The sequence below is a fragment of the Bombina bombina genome, chromosome 5 (genome assembly GCF_027579735.1).
Source record: "Bombina bombina isolate aBomBom1 chromosome 5, aBomBom1.pri, whole genome shotgun sequence".
NCBI classification, from domain to species: Eukaryota; Metazoa; Chordata; class Amphibia; order Anura; family Bombinatoridae; genus Bombina; species Bombina bombina.
In genome coordinates, this window is record NC_069503.1 from 894,813,581 (window position 1) to 894,836,768 (window position 23,188).

The following is a 23,188-nucleotide window of genomic DNA, read 5'->3' on the forward strand; positions in this document are numbered from 1 at the left end:
AACCCTAATCTGCCACTCTGGACACCGCCACCACCTACATTATCCCTATGAACCCCTAATCTGCTGCCACTATAATAAAGTTATTAACCCCTAAATCTAAGTCTAACCCTATCCCTAACACCCCCCTAACTTAAATATAATTTAAATACATCTAAATAAAATTACTATCATTAACTAAATTATTCCTATTTAAAACTAAATACTTACCTATAAAATAAACCATAAGATAGCTACAATATAACTAATAGTTACATTGTATCTAGCTTAGGGTTTATTTTTATTTTACAGGCAACTTTGTATTTATTTTAACTAGGTACAATAGTTATTAAATAGATATTAACTATTTAATAACTTCATAGTTAAAATAAATACAAATATACCAGTAAAATAAATCCTAACCTAAGTTACAATTACACCTAACACTACACTATAATTAAATGAATTACCTAAACTAACTACAATTAATTACAATTAAATTAAATAAACTAAAGTACGAAACCCCCCCACACTAAATTACAGAAAATAATAAAATAATTACAAGAATTTTAAACTAATTACACCTAATCTAATCCCCCTAATAAAATAAAAAAGCCCCCCAAAATAATAAAAATCCCTACCCTATACTAAATTACAAATAGCCCTTAAAAGGGGCTTTTGCGGGTCATTGCCCCAAAGTAATCAGCTCTTTTACCTGTAAAAAAAAAATACAATACCCCCCCAACATTAAAACCCACCACCCACACACCCAACTCTACTCTAAAACCCACCCAATCCCCCCTTAATAAAACCTAACACTAACCCCTTGAAGATCACCCTACCTTGAGACGTCTTCACCCAACCGGGCAGAAGTGGTCCTCCAGACGGTCAGAAGTCTTCATCTGATCCGGGCAGAAGAGGACCTCCAGACGGGCAGAAGTCTTCATCCAGGTGGCATCTTCTATCTTCATCCATCCGGAGCAGAGCGGGTCCATCTTCAAGCCATCCCACGCGGAGCGCCCTCTTCCATCCAACGACTAACACTAAATGTTGGTACCTTTAAGTGACGTCATCCAAGATGGCGTCCCTTCAATTCCGATTGGCTGATAGAATTCTATCAGCCAATTGGAATTAAGGTAGAAAAAATCCTATTGGCTGATCCAATCAGCCAATAGGATTGAGCTTGCATTCTATTGGCTGTTCCAATCAGCCAATAAAATGCAAGCTCAATCCTATTGGCTGATTGGATCAGCCAATAGGATTGAACTTCAATCCTATTGGCTGATTGCATCAGCCAATAGGATTTTTTCTACCTTAATTCCGATTGGCTAACAGAATCCTATCAGCCAATCGGAATTCAAGGGACGCCATCTTGGATGAGGTCACTTAAAGGTACCGTCATTTAGTGTTAGTCATCGGATGGAAGAACATGCTCCGAGTCGGATGGCTTGAAGATGGACCCGCTCTGCTCCGGATGGATGAAGATAGAAGATGCCGCCAGGATGAAGACTTCTGGTCGTCTGGAGGACCACTTCTGCCCGGTTGGGTGAAGACGTCTCAAGGTAGGGTGATCTTCAAGGGGTTAGTGTTAGGTTTTATTAAGGGGGGATTGGGTGGGTTTTAGAGTAGGGTTGGGTGTGTGGGTGGTGGGTTTTAATGTTGGGGGGTATTGTATTTTTTTTTACAGGTAAAAGAGCTGATTACTTTGGGGCAATGCCCCGCAAAAGACACTTTTAAGGGCTACTTGTAATTTAGTATAGGGTAGGGCTTTTTATTATTTTGGGGTGCTTTTTTATTTTATTAGGGGGATTAGATTAGGTGTAATTAGTTTAAAATTCTTGTAATTATTTTATTATTTTCTGTAATTTAGTGGGGGGTTTTCGTGCTTTAGTTTATTTAATTTAATTGTAATTAATTGTAGTTAATTTAGGTAATTTATTTAATTATAGTGTAGTGTTAGGTGTAATTGTAACATAGGTTAGGATTTATTTTACAGGTAAATTTTGTACTTTTTTTACTAGGAAGTTATTAAATAGTTAATAACTATTGTACCTAGTTAAAATAAATACAAACTTGCCTGTAAAATAAAAATAAACCGTGAGATAGCTACAATGTAATTATTAGTTATATTGTAGCTAGCTTAGGCTTTATTTTATAGGTATTTAGTTTTAAATAGGAATAATTTATTTAATTGTATTAATTTTTTTCCTATTATTTTAAAATATATTTAAGTTAGGGGGGTTAGGGTTAGACTTAGGTTTAGGGGTTAATACATTTAATATAGTGGCGGCGACGTTGGAGGCGGCAAATTAGGGGTTAATAAATGTAGGTAGGTGTCGGCGATGTTAGGGACAGCAGATTAGGGGTTAATAAAATTTAACTAGTGTTTGAGATGCGGGAGTGCGGCAGTTTAGGGGTTAATATATTTATTACAGTGGCAGCGATGTCCGGTCGGCAGATTAGGGGATAAAAATGTTATTCAAGTGTTTGCGATGTGCGGGGGGGCCGCGGTTTAGGGGTTAATAGGTAGTTTATGGGTGTTAGTGTACTTTTTATCACTTTAGTTAAGAGTTTTATGTTACAGCGTTTTTAGCCCATAAAACTAAAGAGTTTTAGCCCATAAAACTCTTAACTACTGACTTTTAAATGCGGTAGGAGTCTTGACAGGAGAGGGTCTACCACTCACTTTTTCCAAGACTCGTAATACCGGCGTTAGGAAAATCCCATTGAAAAGATAGAATACGCAATTGACGTAGAAATTTGCGGTATGCTCGAGTTGCGGAAAAAAAGTGAGCGTTACACCTGTACCTGCCAGACTCGTAATACCAGCGGGCGTTAAAAAGCAGCGTTGGGACCTCTCAATGCTGCATTTTAAGGCTAATGCAAGACTCGTAATCTAGGCGAGTTATTTATAAAAATGTTGCCAATGCAGCTTTTAATATGGAGCAACTTTGACATCACTTTAAGAGCATGCATTGTTAAAAAAAAAATTTACTTTTATTTTCCAATTAACTTTTGGCTAGATTCCAAGTTGTGCGTTAGGCTTAAAAAGCAGCGTTGGCCGGTCCCAATACTGCTTTTTAATGCCCGCTGGTTTTACGAGCCTTGCAGCTACAGGTGTACCGCTCACTTTTTTGGCAAGACTCGGAAATACCACAAATCCACTTGCGTCAATTGCGTATCATATATTTTCAATGGCACTTGCATAGCACCGTTATTACGAGTCTGACAAAAAGTGAGCGGTAGACCCTCTCCTGTCAAGACTGGTACCGCATTTAAAAGTCAGTAGTTAAGAGTTTACACTTCAACGCCGTAGCATAAAACTCTTAACTAAAGTGCTAAAAAGTACACTAACACCCATAAACTACCTATTAACCCCTAATCCGAGGCCCTCCCACACCGCAAACACTAAAATAAATATTTTAACCCCTAATCTGCCGAACTGGACATCGCAGCCACTATAATAAATATATTAACCCCTAAACCGCTGCACTCCCACATCGCAAACACTAGTTCAATTTTATTATCCCTAATCTGCCGTCCCTAACATCGCCGCCACCTACCTTCATTTATTAACCCCTAATCTGCCGCCCCCAACGTCGCCGCCACTATAATAAAGTTATTAACCCCTAAACCTAAGTCTAGCCCTAACCCTAACCCCACCTAACTTAAATATAATTTAAATAAATCTAAATAAAATTACTACAATTAACTAAATAATTCCTATTTAAAACTAAATACTTACCTATAAAATAAAACCTAAGCTAGCTGCAATATAACTAATAGTTACATTGTATCTAGCTTAGGGTTTATTTTTATTTTACAGGCAAGTTTGTATTTATTTTAACTAGTTACAATAAAGACAAATTTACCTGTAAAATAAAACCTAACCTAAGTTACAATTACACCTAACACTACACTACAATTAAATTAATTACCTAAATTAAATTAAATTAATTACAATTAAATACAATTATCTAAAGTACAAAAAAACAAACACTAAATTACAGAAAATAATAAATTGCAAGATTTTTAAACTAATTACACCTAATCTAATCCCCCTAACAAAATATAAAAGCCCCCCAAAATAAAAAAAGCCCTACCATACACTAAATTACAAATAGCCCTTAAAAGGGCCTTTTGCGGGGCATTGTCCCAAAGTAATCAGCTCTTTAACCTGAAAAATAAATTACAATTCCCCCCCAACATTAAAACCCACCACCCACACAACCAACCCTACTCTAAAACCCACCCAATCCCCCCTTAAAAAAACCTAACACTAACACCCTGAAGATCACCTTACCAGGAGACGTCTTCACCTAACCGGGCCGAAGTCCTCAACGAAGCCGGGAGAAGTTTTCATCCAAGCCGGGCGAAGTGGTCCTTCAGACGGGCAGAAGTCTTCATCCAGACGGCATTTTCTATCTTCATCCACCCGGCGAGGAGCGGGTCCATCTTCAAGACATCCGACGTGGAGCATCCTCTTCTTCTGACGGCTAAACACAGAATGAAGGTTCCTTTAAATGATGTCATCCAAGATGGCGTCCCTTCAATTACGATTGGCTGATAGAATTCTATCAGCCATTTGGAATTAAGGTAGAAAAAATCCTATTGGCTGATGCATTCTATTGGCTGTTTTTTTTCTACCTTAATTCCGATTGGCTGATAGAATTCTATTTTATTTTGGGGGGGCTTTTTTATTTTATTAGGGGGATTAGATTAGGTGTAATTAGTTTAAAAATCTTGTAATTTGTTTATTTTCTGTAATTTAGTGTTTTTTTTGTACTTTAGATAATTTTATTTAATTGTAATTAATTGTATTTAATTTAGGTAATTAATTTAATTGTAGTGTAGTGTTATGTGTAATTGTAACTTAGGTTAGGTTTTATTTTACAGGTAAATTTGTCTTTATTTTAACTAGGTAGTTATTAAATAGTTAATAACTATTTAATAACTATTCTACCTAGTTAAAATAAATACAAACTTGCCTGTAAAATAAAAAAAAAACCTAAGCTAGATACAATGTAACTATTAGTTATATTGTAGCTAGCTTAGGGTTTATTTTATAGGTAAGTATTTAGTTTTAAATAGGAATTATTTAGTTAATTGTAGTAATTTTATTTAGATTTATTTAAATTATATTTAAGTTAGGGGGGGTTAGGGTTAGGTTTATGGTTAGACTTAGGTTTAAGAAATTTAGGGTTAAGAACTTTATTATAGTGGTGGCGACGTTGGGGTTGGTAGTTTAGGGGTTAATAAATGTTATTAGGTTGCAGCGACATTGGGGGCGGCAGATTAGGGGTTAATAAATATAATGTAGGTGTCAGCGATGTTGGGGGCAGCAGATTAGGGGTTCATAAGTATAATGTAGGTGGCGGCGGTGCCTGAGCGGCAGATTAGGGGTTAATAATATAATGTAGGTGTTGGCGATGTCGGGGTGGCAGATTAGGGGTTAATAAGTGTAAGATTAGGGGTGTTTAGACTCGGGGTTCATGTTAGGGTGTTAGGTGTAGACATAACTTTTATTTCCCCTTAGGAATCAATGGGGCTGCGTTAGGAGCTTTACGCTGCTTTTTTGCAGGTGTTAGGTTTTTTTCAGCTGGCTCTCCCCCATTGATTGCTATGGGGAAATCGTGCACAAGCACGTTTTACCTGCTCACCGCTAATGTAAGCAGCGCTGGTATTGAGGTGAGATGTGGAGCTATATTTTGCTCTACGCTCACTTTTTTGCGGTTAACGCCGGGTTTGTAAAAACCCGTAATACCAGTGCTGTCTGTAAGTGAGCGGTGAGCATAAACTGCTCATTAGCACCACACAGCCTCTAACGCAGAACTTGTAATCTAGGCCTTTGTTTCTTGGTATCCTTTGTTAATAATCATATCCACATATTGTAAGGAGTGTGTACATGCCATAAACACTATGGGCTCGATTTAGCAGCCTTTCAACTGCAGGTTGTAGGAGTGAAGCTGTAATCAGGATTTATCAAGCAGAGATCATCAGACCGCTGCTTCCCTGCCCTGTTCTCCATCTCTTACGTGGAGTATTTCTATCTCCCCAGTCTCTTCCGACATGGAAGATTGACAGCTCCTGCCTGCACGTAATTGGCTGTGCACTGGCAGGGGGTGGGGTTGCACATGAGCTCACTGGAGTGCTCATGTGCAATGGTAAAGGAGGAGAAGCAGGGCGGACTGGGGCGAATATGTCTGCTCCTGTCCGCCTGTGGATGACAAATTGAGCACTATATGGCAGTAGCGTTTGCAGCACTTTATAACATTGTTATGAACAATGTTTCAAACACTGCTGTTATATAACATACCTCGATATTGCTCCATATCCCGAGAATTGTCATGGGCTGGAAAGTATTTTCTGCCGCACCCCCCAAAGCCCCTTGATGTCTTAGATTTAAGAGAGTGACCAAGCACCTGTATGTAACCCCACCCACAAATTACATTGCCAACAAACTTTTAACCTCCCACATTGTAGAAATCATCCGGCAGATTTTAAAAGTTATAGGGGCCAATTTATCATCGGCCTGTCCGACATGATCCACTTAGCGGATCATGTCCGACAAACATCGATGAATGTTGACAGCATACGCTGTCGGCATTTATCATTGCACAAGCAGTTCTTGTGAACTGCTTGTGCAATGCCGCCCCCTGCAGACTTGCAGGGGGTTTCAATCAGCTCGATCGTATAGGATCGTGCGGATTGATGTCCGCAGCCTCAGAGCAGGCGGACCAGTTATGGAACAGCGGTCTTTAAGACTGCTGCTTCATAACTGCTGTTTCCAGTTAGCCTGAAGGTTCACGTGGAAACAGGGGCATCAAGCTCCATCCGGAACTTGATCATTCGGCCCCATAGTGTTCAAGATATGTGCCCACTCCTCAGGACATATGGATATCCTCTTTAACAAAAGATAAAGAAGTAAAAATGGAAAGTTAAAAAAGATACATGTTCTGTCTGAATCATAAAAGTTTAATTTTGACTTCCATGACTATTTTTACTCATTGTTTCATCGTGTCTTTAGAACAGTTTGCTATATCTACATTTATAAAAGGATAAATCATTTGTTAAGCTTATTATGGCAAGTGATATTTATTTTAATTTATTTGGATTTGGAGCACTTTTGGCAGTAATATGGATAAAATAATTTTCACTTGGTTTAAAAGCTATTGACAGCAATATGGCTGCAACAATGTTACAGCACTGTCACTTTGAGGTGTGGTTTGTATAAAGTTATAAATAAATTTTATATTTTAAAGCAAGTAGATGACTAACCCAGACATAGGTACTCTTGAAGCAGTACATTAAATTGTAAATAAAAAAAGTCTTTTCAACTCGTTTCTTTTCAGATAGAATTAGTAAATGTGGGGAAAATATACAAGATAAGAATAGGACATGACGGAACAAGTGACCAATCAGAGTGGCAGCTGCAGAAGGTAAGACATTAAATTGATTTTAAAATGTTCCAATTGGAGCCTTTCATTATTTAACTATTTCTTTAATAGACCTTCAGGGGCATATTTATCAAGCTCCAAATGGAGCTTGATGCCCCGCGTTTCTGGCGAGCCTGCAGGCTCACCAGAAACAGCAGTTATGAAGCAGCGGTCACAAAGACAGCTGCTCCATAACCTGTCCCCCTGCTCTGAGCAGGCGGACAGACATCACCGGAAATCAACCAGATCGAGTACGATCGGGTTGATTGAAACCACCTGCTGGCGGCCTATTGGCCGCGAGTCTGCAGGGGGCGGCGTTGCACCAGCAGCTCTTGTGAGCTGCTGGTGCAATGATGAATACGGCAAGCGTATTGCTCGCCGTATTCAGCGAGGTCTGTTGGACCTGATCCGCACTGTTGGATCAGGTCCGACAGATCTTGATAACTAGAGGCCATAGGCTCAATATATAAAATGCTGGATGGACAAGGTTCACTATCGGGAACATGTCGGCCTTTCACCCCAGAGATTGTGCAGCATCTACTGTCTGAATTTTAACTATTGGCTGCAGGCTTGCTCATATGAGCCTGCATTGAAGGTGCTCGAAAGCCGCACCCAGAGATTGATAAATGGAGCCATTTGTGTTTAAACCCCACAAAGAGGGTTACAAACATAGCTAAAGTCAGCTCTGAAGTAGCATTACACTTTTTATCCTCTGCTGGCAGCTATGGATTTTGCCGCCCCTGATTGGCTCAGAGGCTGTGTTCAGCCCTGTTGGACGATTTACTAATGTGCGGGTGGACATACGCTGTCAGCATTTATCATTGCACAAGCATTTCTAGCAGGGGGTTTCAATCAACCCAATCGTATCCGATCGGGCTGATTGCTGTCCGCTGCCTCAGAGGTGGCGGACGAGTTAGGGAGCAGCGGTCTTACGACCGCTCCTTCCTAACTTCCGCTTCAGGTGGACCAGAAGCGGAGTGAGTCGGAAGCAGCATCCGCTGCTGCATAAATCGACCCCCTGGACAGATAGCGCATTGTCAATTTAACTATATATTTAACGTCTTTGCAGGTTAAAGCACATAGTTGTGTTCAAACAATGGCACAATAACAAAAAGTTTCAAGACATTAGAACATTTTATTATTTCAGTTTTATGATAATAACAATTACACATGGAATTATATTATTTATAATCTAGCAGACATTTCCTTAGTGTCATATAGACAAACCAGCTCACAAAAGGTCAGCTTGAATGTGTAATGCTTTTACTCTGTATGATCTTCCTCACAAGCACACTGGTCTATGTTGTTCTTCTTTATTGCCTATCAAGGATATTCCTCCTGGCAGCACAGCTTACAAAACAATAGCAGGCTTATTGCCATGAAGGATTGGAAATCTTGCAGCCAGATAATAACATTGCACTATACTAGCTTTTTCTCATTTCTAGTATGACAACTGTCTGAGCAGGTTAAGTACGTTCTTTACTGAATATTAGAGGTAAAGTAAGTGTTCTGTTCCCAAAAGAGTATTGTACAGCTTTGCAGTTTATATTTTGATCACATACCATAATATGAGACAAAATTAGTCATTCAGAATAACAAGTTACATTAGAAAGAAGAAAGAAAGAAAACAGTTTCATGGGCAAACCATTGTGATAAGAACAAGGAGATACACAGCTTTTACGGTTTAAGCCAGTTTTTCCATCTAAACTGTTTTTTTGTATCTGCCTTTCAGGTTTTTATGTTTGGTATTGAACTGTAGCAGTTTATCTTATAGTATGTGCTAAGGTTTAAAATGAAGCACAGAATCAGAGTTTTGTAGCTTATAATGGTAACAGTTTTTTATGTGGCTATTTTGTGTCATGTCAGTAGTCCACTAAAATATATATATTGTGTGCAGTATTGTTATGCATTTGGTTTATTTATTGGTCATTATTTGCAGATTTTCTTTTTTATGAGATAGTAATAGTCATTCATTAATATTATAGTCATAAGATGGATCAGAATTCAGAAATACAGGTTTTCTTGTGCGTACAGAATGCCATACTTACTGGAGCTTGCTGTTCTCATTGGTGACACTGATTTAGTAGATGGTTGTACACTGCTCTGACTTCATAGTTTGACAGTATAGCAGTAGGAGCACTGTCTAGGAGACATTGCAATTATATGCTCTATCAGAATCGTGAAAGTTTAATGCTAGCTCCTTTGTCCCTTTAAGCATTTGTTTGATCTTTCTTTCCTTGTCTGCTCTGTGGTTGTCTCTAAGACCCTGTCTGCTCTGCTTGATCCCTGTTCTTTTAATTGAAACCTGCCAGCTCTGCTCTAAGACTTACTGGTAATTATCCTGCTTACTGTGCCCTGCTGGCTTTTATCTACACAGTGTGTCCTGCTGACCTACTCCTGCTGACTGTGCCATGCTAGCTTATATCTGCACAGTGTGTCCTGCTGACCTACTCCTGCTTACTGTGCCCTGCTGACTTATATCTACACAGTGTGTCCTGCTTACCTACTCCTGCTTACTGTGCCATGATAGCTTATATCTGCACAATGTGTCCTGCGGACCTACTCCTGCTTACTGTGCCATGCTAGCTTATATCTGCACAGTGTGTCCTGCTGACCTAATCCTGCTTACTGTGACATGCTAGCTTATATCTGCACAGTGTGTCCTGCTGACCTACTCCTGCTTACTGTGTCCTGCTGGCTTATATCTGCACAGTGTGTCCTGCTTACCTACTCCTGCTTACTGTGCCATGATAGCTTATATCTGCACAATGTGTCCTGCTGACCTACTCCTGCTTACTGTGCCATGCTAGCTTATATCTGCACAGTGTGTCCTGCTGACCTACTCCTGCTTACTGTGCCATGCTAGCTTATATCTGCACAGTGTATCCTGCTGACCTACTCCTGCTTACTGTGTCCCACGGCCTTACTCCTGCTTACTGTATCCTATTGCCTTACTCCTGCTTACTGTGTCCTGCTGGCCTATACCTTCACAGTGTGTATTGCTGACCTACTCCTGCTTACTGTGTCCTGCTGGCTTATACCTGTACAGTGTATCCAGCTGACCTATTCCTACTTACTGTGACCTGCTGGCTTATAACTGCACAGCGTGTCCTGTTGACCTACTCCTGCTTACTGTGTCCTGCTGGCCTATACCTTCACAGTGTGTATTGCTGACCTACTCCTACTTACTGTGACCTGCTGACTTTTATCTGCACAGTGTGTCCTGCTGACCTACTCCTGCTTACTGTGTCCTACTGCCTTACTCCTGCTTACTGTGTCCTGCTGGCCTACACCTGCACAGTGTGTCCTGCTGACCTATTCCTGCTTTACTGTGCCCTGCTGGCTTATATCTGCACAGTGTGTCCTGCTGACCTACTCCTGATTACAGTGCCCTGCTGCCTTATATCTGCACAGTGTATCCTGCTGACCTACTCCTGCTTACTGTGCCATGCTGGCTGGCTTATATCTGCACAGTGTGTCCTGCTGACCTACTCCTGCTTACTGTGCTATGCTAGCTTATATCTGCACAGTGTTTCCTGCTGACCTACTCCTGCTTACGGTGTCCCAAGGCCTTACTCCTGCTTACTGTGTCCTACTGCCTTACTCCTGCTTACTGTGTCCTGCTGGCCTATACCTTCACAGTGTGTATTGCTGACCTACTCCTGCTTACTGTGTCCTGCTGGCTTATACTTGTACAGAGTGTCCTGCTGACCTACTCCTACTTATTTTGACCTGCTGGCTTATATCTGCACAGTGTGTCCTGCTGACCTACTCCTGCTTACTGTGTCCTGCTGGCCTATACCTTCACAAAGTGTATTGCTGACCTACTCCTACTTACTGTGACCTGCTGGCTTTTATCTGCACAGTGTGTCCTGCTGACCTACTCCTGCTTACTGTGTCCTACTGCCTTACTCCTGCTTACTGTGCCCTGCTGGCTTATATCTGCACAGTGTGTCCTGCTAACCTACTCCTGCTTACTGTGCCATGCTGGCTTATATCTGCACAGTGTGTTCTGCTGACCTACTCCTGCTTACTGTGCCATGCTAGATTATATCTGCACAGTGTGTCCTGCTGACCAACTCCTGCTTACTGTGTCCCACGGCCTTACTCCTGCTTACTGAGTTTTACTGCCTTACTCCTGTTTACTATGTCCTGCTGGCCTACACCTTCACAGTGTGTATTGCTGACCTACTCCTGCTTACTGTGCCCTGCTGCCTAATACCTGTAAAATGTGTCCTGCTGACCTACTCCTACTTAATGTGACCTGCTGGCTTATATCTGCACAGTGTGTCCTGCTGACCTACTCCTGCTTACTGTGCCCTGCTGACTTATACCTGTACAGTGTGTCCAGCTGACCTACTCCTACTTACTGTGACCTGCTGGCTTATTTCTGCACAGCGTGTCCTGTTGACCTACTCCTGCTTACTGTGTCCTGCTGGCCTATACCTTCACAGTGTGTATTGCTGACCTACTCCTGCTTACTGTGTCCTGCTGGCTTATACCTGTACAGTGTATCCAGCTGACCTATTCCTACTTACTGTGACCTGCTGGCTTATAACTGCACAGCGTGTCCTGTTGACCTACTCCTGCTTACTGTGTCCTGCTGGCCTATACCTTCACAGTGTGTATTGCTGACCTACTCCTACTTACTGTGACCTGCTGACTTTTATCTGCACAGTGTGTCCTGCTGACCTACTCCTGCTTACTGTGTCCTACTGCCTTACTCCTGCTTACTGTGTCCTGCTGGCCTACACCTGCACAGTGTGTCCTGCTGACCTATTCCTGCTTTACTGTGCCCTGCTGGCTTATATCTGCACAGTGTGTCCTGCTGACCTACTCCTGATTACAGTGCCCTGCTGCCTTATATCTGCACAGTGTATCCTGCTGACCTACTCCTGCTTACTGTGCCATGCTGGCTGGCTTATATCTGCACAGTGTGTCCTGCTGACCTACTCCTGCTTACTGTGCTATGCTAGCTTATATCTGCACAGTGTTTCCTGCTGACCTACTCCTGCTTACGGTGTCCCAAGGCCTTACTCCTGCTTACTGTGTCCTACTGCCTTACTCCTGCTTACTGTGTCCTGCTGGCCTATACCTTCACAGTGTGTATTGCTGACCTACTCCTGCTTACTGTGTCCTGCTGGCTTATACTTGTACAGAGTGTCCTGCTGACCTACTCCTACTTATTGTGACCTGCTGGCTTATATCTGCACAGTGTGTCCTGCTGACCTACTCCTGCATACTGTATCCTTCTGGCTTATTTCTGCACAGTGTGTCCTGCTGACCTACTCCTGCTTACTGTGTCCTGCTGGCCTATACCTTCACAAAGTGTATTGCTGACCTACTCCTACTTACTGTGACCTGCTGGCTTTTATCTGCACAGTGTGTCCTGCTGACCTACTCCTGCTTACTGTGTCCTACTGCCTTACTCCTGCTTACTGTGCCCTGCTGGCTTATATCTGCACAGTGTGTCCTGCTAACCTACTCCTGCTTACTGTGCCATGCTGGCTTATATCTGCACAGTGTGTTCTGCTGACCTACTCCTGCTTACGGTGCCATGCTAGATTATATCTGCACAGTGTGTCCTGCTGACCAACTCCTGCTTACTGTGTCCCACGGCCTTACTCCTGCTTACTGAGTTTTACTGCCTTACTCCTGTTTACTATGTCCTGCTGGCCTATACCTTCACAGTGTGTATTGCTGACCTACTCCTGCTTACTGTGCCCTGCTGCCTAATACCTGTAAAATGTGTCCTGCTGACCTACTCCTACTTAATGTGACCTGCTGGCTTATATCTGCACAGTGTGTCCTGCTGACCTACTCCTGCTTACTGTGCCCTGCTGACTTATACCTGTACAGTGTGTCCAGCTGACCTACTCCTACTTACTGTGACCTGCTGGCTTATATCTGCACAGCGTGTCCTGTTGACCTACTCCTGCTTACTGTGTCCTGCTGGCCTATACCTTCACAGTGTGTATTGCTGACCTACTCCTACTTACTGTGACCTGCTGACTTTTATCTGCACAGTGTGTCCTGCTGACCTACTCCTGCTTACTGTGTCCTACTGCCTTACTCCTGCTTACTGCGTCCTGCTGGCCTATACCGGCACAGTGTGTCCTGCTGACCTATTCCTGCTTTACTGTGCCCTGCTGGCTTATATATGCACAGTGTGTCCTGCTGACCTACTCCTGATTACAGTGCCCTGCTGCCTTATATCTGCACAGTGTATCCTGCTGACCTACTCCTGCTTACTGTGCCATGCTGGCTGGCTTATATCTGCACAGTGTGTCCTGCTGACCTACTCCTGCTTACTGTGCTATGCTAGCTTATATCTGCACAGTGTTTCCTGCTGATCTACTCCTGCTTACTGTGTCCCAAGGCCTTACTCCTGCTTACTGTGTCCTACTGCCTTACTCCTGCTTACTGTGTCCTGCTGGCCTATACCTTCACAGTGTGTATTGCTGACCTACTCCTGCTTACTGTGCCCTGCTGCCTAATACCTGTAAAATGTGTCCTGCTGACCTACTCCTACTTAATGTGACCTGCTGGCTTATATCTGCACAGTGTGTCCTGCTGACCTACTCCTGCTTACTGTTCCCTGCTGACTTATACCTGTACAGTGCGTCCAGCTGACCTACTCCTACTTACTGTGACCTGCTGGCTTATATCTGCACAGCGTGTCCTGTTGACCTACTCCTGCTTACTGTGTCCTGCTGGCCTATACCTTCACAGTGTGTATTGCTGACCTACTCCTACTTACTGTGACCTGCTGACTTTTATCTGCACAGTGTGTCCTGCTGACCTACTCCTGCTTACTGTGTCCTACTGCCTTACTCCTGCTTACTGCGTCCTGCTGGCCTATACCTGCACAGTGTGTCCTGCTGACCTATTCCTGCTTTACTGTGCCCTGCTGGCTTATATATGCACAGTGTGTCCTGCTGACCTACTCCTGATTACAGTGCCCTGCTGCCTTATATCTGCACAGTGTATCCTGCTGACCTACTCCTGCTTACTGTGCCATGCTGGCTGGCTTATATCTGCACAGTGTGTCCTGCTGACCTACTCCTGCTTACTGTGCTATGCTAGCTTATATCTGCACAGTGTTTCCTGCTGGCCTACTCCTGCTTACTGTGTCCCAAGGCCTTACTCCTGCTTACTGTGTCCTACTGCCTTACTCCTGCTTACTGTGTCCTGCTGGCCTATAACTTCACAGTGTGTATTGCTGACCTACTCCTGATTACTGTGTCCTGCTGGCTTATACTTGTACAGAGTGTCCTGCTGACCTACTCCTACTTATTGTGACCTGCTGGCTTATATCTGCACAGTGTGTCCTGCTGACCTACTCCTGCATACTGTATCCTTCTGGCTTATTTCTGCACAGTGTGTCCTGCTGACCTACTCCTGCTTACTGTGTCCTGCTGGCCTATACCTTCACAAAGTGTATTGCTGACCTACTCCTACTTACTGTGACCTGCTGGCTTTTATCTGCACAGTGTGTCCTGCTGACCTACTCCTGCTTACTGTGTCCTACTGCCTTACTCCTGCTTACTGTGCCCTGCTGGCTTATATCTGCACAGTGTGTCCTGCTAACCTACTCCTGCTTACTGTGCCATGCTGGCTTATATCTGCACAGTGTGTTCTGCTGACCTACTCCTGCTTACTGTGCCATGCTAGATTATATCTGCACAGTGTGTCCTGCTGACCAACTCCTGCTTACTGTGTCCCACGGCCTTACTCCTGCTTACTGAGTTTTACTGCCTTACTCCTGTTTACTATGTCCTGCTGGCCTATAACTTTACAGTGTGTATTGCTGACCTACTCCTGCTTAGTGTGCCCTGCTGACTTATACCTGTACAGTGTGTACTGCTGACCTACTCCTGCTTACTGTGCCCTGTTGGCTTATACCTGCACAGTTTGTCCTGCTGACCTACTCCTGCTTTCTGTTTCCTGCTTACTGTGCCCTGCTGGCTTATACCTGCACAGTGTGTCCTGCTGACCTACTCCTGCTTACTGTGCACTGTTGGCTTCCTACTGCATATTGTGCCCTGCTGGTGCTTATATCTGCACAGTGTGTCCTGCTGACCTACTTCTGCTTACTGTGCACTGTTGGCTTCCTACTGCATATTGTGCCCTGCTTCTGCATAGTATCCTGGTGGTTTTCTACTTCATAATGTGTCCTGCTAGCATGCTCCTGTATACTGTGTTCTGTTGGTCTGCTCCTGCATAGTGTGTCCTGTTGGCTACCACCTGCAGAGTGTGCCCTTTTGACCTGCTCCTGCACACTGTGTACTTTTGGCCTACTCCTGAATACTCTGCCCTGCTGGGCTATACCTGCATAGTGTGTCCTGTTTGCCTGCTCCTCTATACTGTGCCCTAATAGTTGCTCAGTTTATCCTGTGTATCTAAATATTGGTTTCCTAGCCAGGGTGCAAATAGGGCCTACGTTTGGTAAATAATAGATGGTTTATTTATTACCTGTGTGATGCTAACTCAAATAAAAACAGTGTTCTCAATATATAGACACATTGGGCTCCATGTACTAAGCAGCAAAAGCTGATCCAGACCCCTTGCGTGGCAGATTCACATAAGCGAGACTGCTTCCTGCAATGTAAGCAGCAGCAGTCATTAGACCGCTACTTCTTACACTCTACACCACCTCTGAGGTGGCGAGGGGAAATCCCCAAGAGCTCGCTCGCTCACGGTGATTGATAGTCCCTTCTCTCATATGATTGATCGCATGAAAGAAGGGGCTGGCATTACATGCTCACTTGAGCGTGTAATGATACATACAGGAAACGGATCCTGTTCGTCTGCTGCCCGTATGTTGCGAAGGAGAGACTTGTCCGCTCGACCTTTAATTCATGGAGCCCATTGACAAGTCATTTTTAATAATGGAAAGGAAAAAAGAACAGTCATCTATTCATATTTTAGCTATTCACAATAATACAGACAATCAAGTCAACATTTTTTCTTTGAACCTTTTGTATATTCTTCCAGAAATGTATACTTACTAGAGATGTGCATTCATTTTCAGATAAATTTTGTTCCCTGCAGATCTCTTTACTTACAACATTTTTTTTTCTGTTTTCAAACTAAAGTACTTTTATTTCTTCAACAACTGAATGATATGTTCTAAAGAAAAAATATTCGTTCTTGCATTTTTAGACATTGTTGGTTAATAATGTTGTTAGAAAAAGACTTGGAACATTTCACATTTCTTACATTGCAGCCTCTCTGATGGTAATTAAAGGAAAATATATCAGACATTTTTAATGTCCCTTTTCACACATTATTATTATTATTATTATTATTATTATTTTTCTTTCATGTAATTGGCAAGAGTCCATGAGCTAGTGACATATGGGATATACAATCCTACCAGGAGGGGCAAAGTTTCCCAAACCTCAAAATGCATATAAATACACCCCTCACCACACCCACAATTCAGTTTTTACAAACTTTGCCTCCTATGGAGGTGGTGAAGTAAATTTGTGCTAAGATTTCTACGTTGATATGCGCTTCTCAGCATTGTTGAAGCCCGATTCCTCTCAGAGTACAGCGAATGTCAGAGGGACGTGAAGGGAGTATCACTTATTGAATACGATGATTTCCCTAACGGGGGTCTATTTAATAGGTTCTCTGTTATCGGTCGTAGAGATTCATCTCCTACCTCCCTTTTCAGATCGACGATATACTATCAATTTACCATTACCTCTACTAATAACTGTTTTAGTACTGGTTTGGCTATCTGCTATATGTGGATGGGTGTCTTTTGGTAAGTATGTTTTTTATTAATTAAGACACCTCAGCTATGGTTTGGCACTTTATGCATTTATATAAAGTTCTAAATATATGTATTGTACTTATATTTGCCATGAGTCAGGTTCATGTATTTTCTTCTGCAGACTGTCAGTTTCATATTTGGGGAATATAATCATCTTTTAAATATGAAATTTATTTCTTTCCTGGGGTTTAGTCTTTTTTTCAATTGACTACTTCTTACAAATTGCGGGCGGTATTAGGCCCGCGGGTGCGACAAATGCTAAACTTTATTGCGTAATTTTTGGCGCGAAATTTTTTTTGCTGCGAAAAAGTACGTCTATGACGCAAATTTGTCACTTCCGGCGTCATACTTGACGCCGAGACCTTTCACACTGTTGCGTCATTAGTGACGCGAGTGTGTCATTTCCGGTTATTTTTTGGCGCCAAAAAAGTTTAGTTACGTTGTGCGTCATACTTGGCGCCAAACTTTTTTATTATTTCAATTCCCCATTGATGTTTGCCTCTTGCTTTTTTCTATCAGAGGGCTATGCTATTTGCATTTTTTCCCATTCCTGAAACTGTCATATAAGGAAATAGATCATTTTGTTTTATATGTTGTTTTTTATCTTAGATTTTGTAAGATGTCTCAACATGATCCTGCCTCAGAAGCTTCTACTGGAACATTGCTGCCTGACATCGGTTCAACCAAAGCTAAGTGCATTTGTTGTAAAATTGTAGAAATTATCTCACCGAATGTCATTTGTAATAGTTATCATGATAAACTTTTACCTGCAGATAGTGTTTCTATCAGTAATAGTACATTGCCAGTTGCAGTTCCTTCAACTTCTAATGTGCATGATATACCTGTAAATTTTAAAGAATTTGTTTCTGATTCTATTCTGAAGGCTTTGTCTGCATTTCCACCTTCAAATAAACGTAAAAGGTCTTTTAAAACTTCTCATTTAGTTTATGAAATTTCAAATGACCAACAACATAATAATTTATCCTCTTCTGATGAGGATCTATCTGATTCAGAAGATCCTTCCTCAGACATTGACACTAACAAATCTACTTATTTATTTAAAATTGAGTATATGTGTTCTTTATTAAAAGAGGTGTTAATTACTTTGGATATTGAGGTAACCAGTCCTCTTGACGTTCAGTCTAATAAACGTTTAAATGCTGTTTTTAAACATCCTGTGGTTTTTCCAGGGGTTTTTCCTATTCCTAAGGCTATTTCTGATATGATTTCTAAAGGAATGGAATAAGCCAGGTACTTCTTTTATTCCTTCTTCAAGGTTTAAAAAATTGTATCCTTTACCAGCAAAATCTATAGAGTTTTGGGAAAAGATCCCCAAAGTTGATGGGGCTATTTCTACTCTTTCTAAACGTACCACTATTCCTATGGGAGATAGTACTTCCTTTAAGGATCCTTTAGATAGGAAGCTTGAATCTTATCTAAGGAAGGCCTATTTATATTCAGGTCATCTTCTTAGACCTGCAATTTCTTTGGCTGATGTTGCGGCTGCATCAACTTTCTGGTTGGAGAATTTAGCGCAACAGGAATTGGATTCTGACTTATCTAGCATTATTCGCTTACTGCAATATGCTAATCATTTTATTTATGATGCTATTTTTGATATTATCAAAATTGATGTTAGATCCATGTCTTTAGCTATTTTAGCTAGAAGAGCTTTGTGGCTTAAATCCTGGAATGCTGATATGACATCTAATTCTAGATTAATATCTCTTTCTTTCCAAGGTAATAATTTATTTGGGTCCCAGTTGGATTCTATTATTTCAACTGTTACTGGGGGAAAGGGAGTTTTTCTGCCTCAGGATAAAAAACCTAAGGGTAAATCTAAGGCTTCTAACTGTTTTCGTTCCTTTCGTCAGAATAAGGAACAAAACAATTCAATCCTTCCCCCAAGGAATCTGCCTCCAATTGGAAGCCTTCCTCAAATTGGAATAAATCCAAGCCTTTTAGAAAAACAAAGTCAGCCCCTAAGTCCGCATGAAGGTGCGGCCCTCATTCCAGCTCAGCTGGTAGGGGGCAGTTTAAGGTTTTTAAAGGATATCTGGATAAAATCTGTTCAAAATCAATGGATTCAGAGCATTGTCTCTCAAGGGTATCGAATAGGATTCAGAGTAAGACCTCCTGTGAGAAGATTTTTTCTCTCATGTATCCCAGTAAATCCAGTAAAAGCTCAGGCTTTCCTGAAGTGTGTTTCAGACCTGGAGTCTTCAGGGGTAATCATGCCAGTTCCTCTTCTGGAACAAGGTTTGGGGTTTTATTCAAATCTATTCATTGTCCCAAAGAAGGAAATTTATTCAGACCAGTTCTGGATCTGAAAATTTTGAATCGTTATGTAAGAGTACCAACTTTCAAGATGGTGACTATAAGGACTATTCTGCCTTTTGTTCAGCAAGGACATTATATGTCCACAATAGACTTGCAGGATGCATACCTTCATATTCTGATTCATCCAGAACATTATCAGTTTCTGAGATTCTTTTTTCTAGACAAGCATTACCAATTTGTTGCTCTTCCATTTGGCCTAGCAACAGCTCCAAGAATCTTTTCAAAGGTTCTGGGTGCCCTACTCTCTGTAATCAGAGAACAGGGTATTGCAGTGTTTCCTTATTTGGACGATATCTTGGTACTAGCTCAGTCTTTACGTTCTGCAGAATCTCACACAAATCAACTAGTGTTGTTTCTTCGGAAACATAGTTGGAGGATCAATTTACCAAAGATTTTCTTGATTCCTCAGACAAGGGTCACCTTTTTTGGCTTCCAGATAGATTCAGTGTCCATGACTCTGTCTCTAACAGACAAGAGATGTTTAAAATTGGTTGCAGCCTGCCGGCACCTTCAGTCTCAGTCATTCCCTTCAGTAGCTATGTGCATGGAAGTTTTAGGTCTCATGACTGCAGCATCGGATGCGATCCCCTTTGCTCGTTTTCACATGAGACCTCTTCAGCTTTGTATGCTGAATCAATGGTGCAGGGATTATACAAAGATATCACAATTAATATCCTTAAATCCCAATGTACGACACTCTCTGACATGGTGGATAGATTACCATTGTTTAGTTCAAGGGGCTTCTTTTGTTCGGCCAACCTGGACTGTGATCACAACAGATGCGAGTCTCTCAGGTTGGGGAGCTGTTTGGGGATCTCTGACAGCACAAGGGGTTTGGAAATCTCAAGAGGCGAGATTACCAATAAATATTTTAGAACTCCGTGCAATTCTCAGAGCTCTTCAGTTTTGTCCTCTGTTAAAGAGAGAACCGTTCATTGTTTTCAGACAGACAATATCACAACAGTGGCATATGTCAATCATCAGGGTGGGACTCACAGTCCCCAAGCTATGAAAGAAGTATCTCAAATACTTGGCGGAATGCAGCTCCTGTCTAATCTCTGCGGTGCATATCCCAGGTGTAGACAATTGGGAAGTGGATTATCTCAGCCGCCAGACTTTACATCCAGGGGAGTGGTCTCTCCATCCAGATGTGTTTTCTCAGATTGTTCAGATGTGGGGTCTTCCAGTGATAGATCTCATGGCCTCTCATCTAAACAAGAGACTTCCCAGATACCTGTCCAGGTCCAGGGATGTTCAGGCGGAAGCAGTGGATGCACTGACACTTCCTTGGTGTTATCATCCTGCTTACATCTTCCCGCCTCTAGTTCTCCTTCCAAGAGTGATCTCCAAAATCATCATGGAACAGTCTTTTGTGTTGCTGGTGGCTCCAGCATGGCCACACAGGTTTTGGTATGTGGATCTGGTTCGGATGTCCAGTTGCCCGCCTTGGCCACTTCCGTTAAGGCCGGACCTACTATCTCAAGGTCCGTTTTTCCATCAGGATCTCAAATCATTAAATTTGAAGGTATGGAAATTGAACGCTTAGTTCTAAGTCATAGAGGTTTCTCTGACTCAGTGATTAATACTATGTTACAAGCTCGTAAATCTGTCTCTAGAAAGATTTATTATAGAGTTTGGAAGACTTACATTTCATGGTGTTCTTCTCATAAACTCTCCTGGCATTCTTTTAGAATTCCTAGAATTTTACAGTTCCTTCAGGATGGTTTGGATTAGGGTTTGTCTGCAAATTCCTTGAAAGGTCAAATCTCCGCTTTTTCTGTTTTATTTCACAGAAAGATTGCTATACTTCCTGATATTCACTGTTTTGTACAGGCTTTAGTTCATATTAAGCCTGTCATTAAATCCATTTCTCCTCCTTGGAGTCTTAATTTGGTTCTGAAGGCTTTACAGGCTCCTCCATTTGAGCCTATGCATTCTTTGGATATTAAACTACTTTCTTGAAAAACACAAGTTATACTTACCTGATAAATTTATTTCTCTTGTGGTGTATCCAGTCCACGGATCATCCATTACTTGTGCGATATTCTCATTCCCAACAGGAAGTTGCAAGAGGAAACCCACAGCAGAGCTGTAATATAGCTCCTCCCCTAACTGTCATAGCCAGTCATTCGACCGAAAACAAGCTGAGAAAGGAGGAACCATAGGGTGCAGTGGTTACTGTAGTTTAAATTTAAAAATTACCTGCCTTAAAATGACAGGGCGGGCCGTGGACTGGATACACCACAAGAGAAATAAATTTATCAGGTAAGTATAAATTGTGTTTTCTCTTGTAATGTGTATCCAGTCCACGGATCATCCATTACTTGTGGGATACCAATACCAAAGCTAAAGTACACGGATGAAGGGAGGGACAAGGCAGGAACTTAAATGGAAGGAAACACTGCCTGTAAAACCTTTCTCCCAAATATAGCCTCCGAAGAAGCAAAAGTATCAAATTTGCAAAATTTTGAAAAAGTATGAAGTGAAGACCAAGTCGCCGCCTTGCAAATCTGTTCAAAAGAAGCCTCATTTTTAAAGGCCCAAGTGGAAGCCACAGCTCTAGTGGAATGAGCTGTAATCCTTTCAGGAGGCTGCTGACCAGCAGTCTCATAGGCTAAGCGGATTAAGCTTCCTAGCCAAAAAGAAGGAGAGGTTGCCGAAGTCTTTTGACCTCTCCTCTGTCCAGAGTAGACAACAAACCAAGCAGATGTTTGACGAAAATCTTTAGTAGCTTGTAAGTAAAACTTTAAAGCACGGACCACATCCAGATTGTGTAACACAAGGATGGAACAACAATCTCTTGATTGATATTCTTGTTAGATACCACCTTAGGTAAGAACCCAGATTTGGTACGCAGGACTACCTTATCCGTATGAAAAATCAGATAAGGAGAATCACATTTTAAGGCAGATAACTCGGAGACTCTACGAGCCGAGGAAATAGCTACCAAAAAAAAAGAACTTTCCAAGATAAAAGTTTGATATCTATGGAATGAAGAGGTTCAAACGGAACTTCTTGAAGAACCTTAAGAACCAAGTTTAAGCTCCATGGTGGAGCAACCGGTTTAAACACAGGCTTGATTCTAACTAAAGCCTGACAAAAGCCTGAATGTCTGGAACATCTACCAGACGCTTAACTAGCTGACAATCCTTTTTCCAAACCTTCTTGGAGAAAAGATAATATCCTAGGAATCCTGACCTTACTCCATGAGTAACCCTTGGATTCACACCAATAAAGATATCCACGCCATACCTTATGGTAAATTTTCCTGGTGACAGGCTTTCGTGCCTGTATTAAGGTATCAATAACTGACTCGGAGAAGCCATGCTTTGATAAAATCAAGCGTTCAATCTCTAGGCAGTCAGCCGCAGAGACATTAGATTTGGATGGTTGGAAGGACCCTGAAGTAGAAGGTCCTGTCTCAGAAGCAGAGACCATGGTGGAAAGGATGACATGTCCACTAGATCTGCATACCAGGTCCTCCGTGGTCACGAAGGTGCTATCAGAATCACAGATACTCTCTCCTGCTTGATCTTGGCAATCAGTCTAGGGAGCAGAGGAAATGGTGGAAACACAGAAGCCAGGTTGAAAGACCAGGGCGCTGCTAGAGCATCTATCGGTGTCGCCTTGGGATCCCTGGACCTGGATCCGT

At 41.9% G+C, this 23,188-nt stretch overlaps 1 protein-coding gene across 1 annotated transcript in view; it reads left to right on the plus strand.

Annotated features, from left to right (window-relative positions):
* Positions 1–23,188, plus strand: part of RP1 (RP1 axonemal microtubule associated) — a 550,286-nt gene that overhangs the window by 286,398 nt on the left and 240,700 nt on the right. Inside the window, exon 18 of the mRNA XM_053715884.1 lies at positions 7,329–7,415. Within this exon, the coding sequence (XP_053571859.1) occupies positions 7,329–7,415 (87 nt within the window). The remainder of the gene's footprint in view (positions 1–7,328; positions 7,416–23,188) is intronic.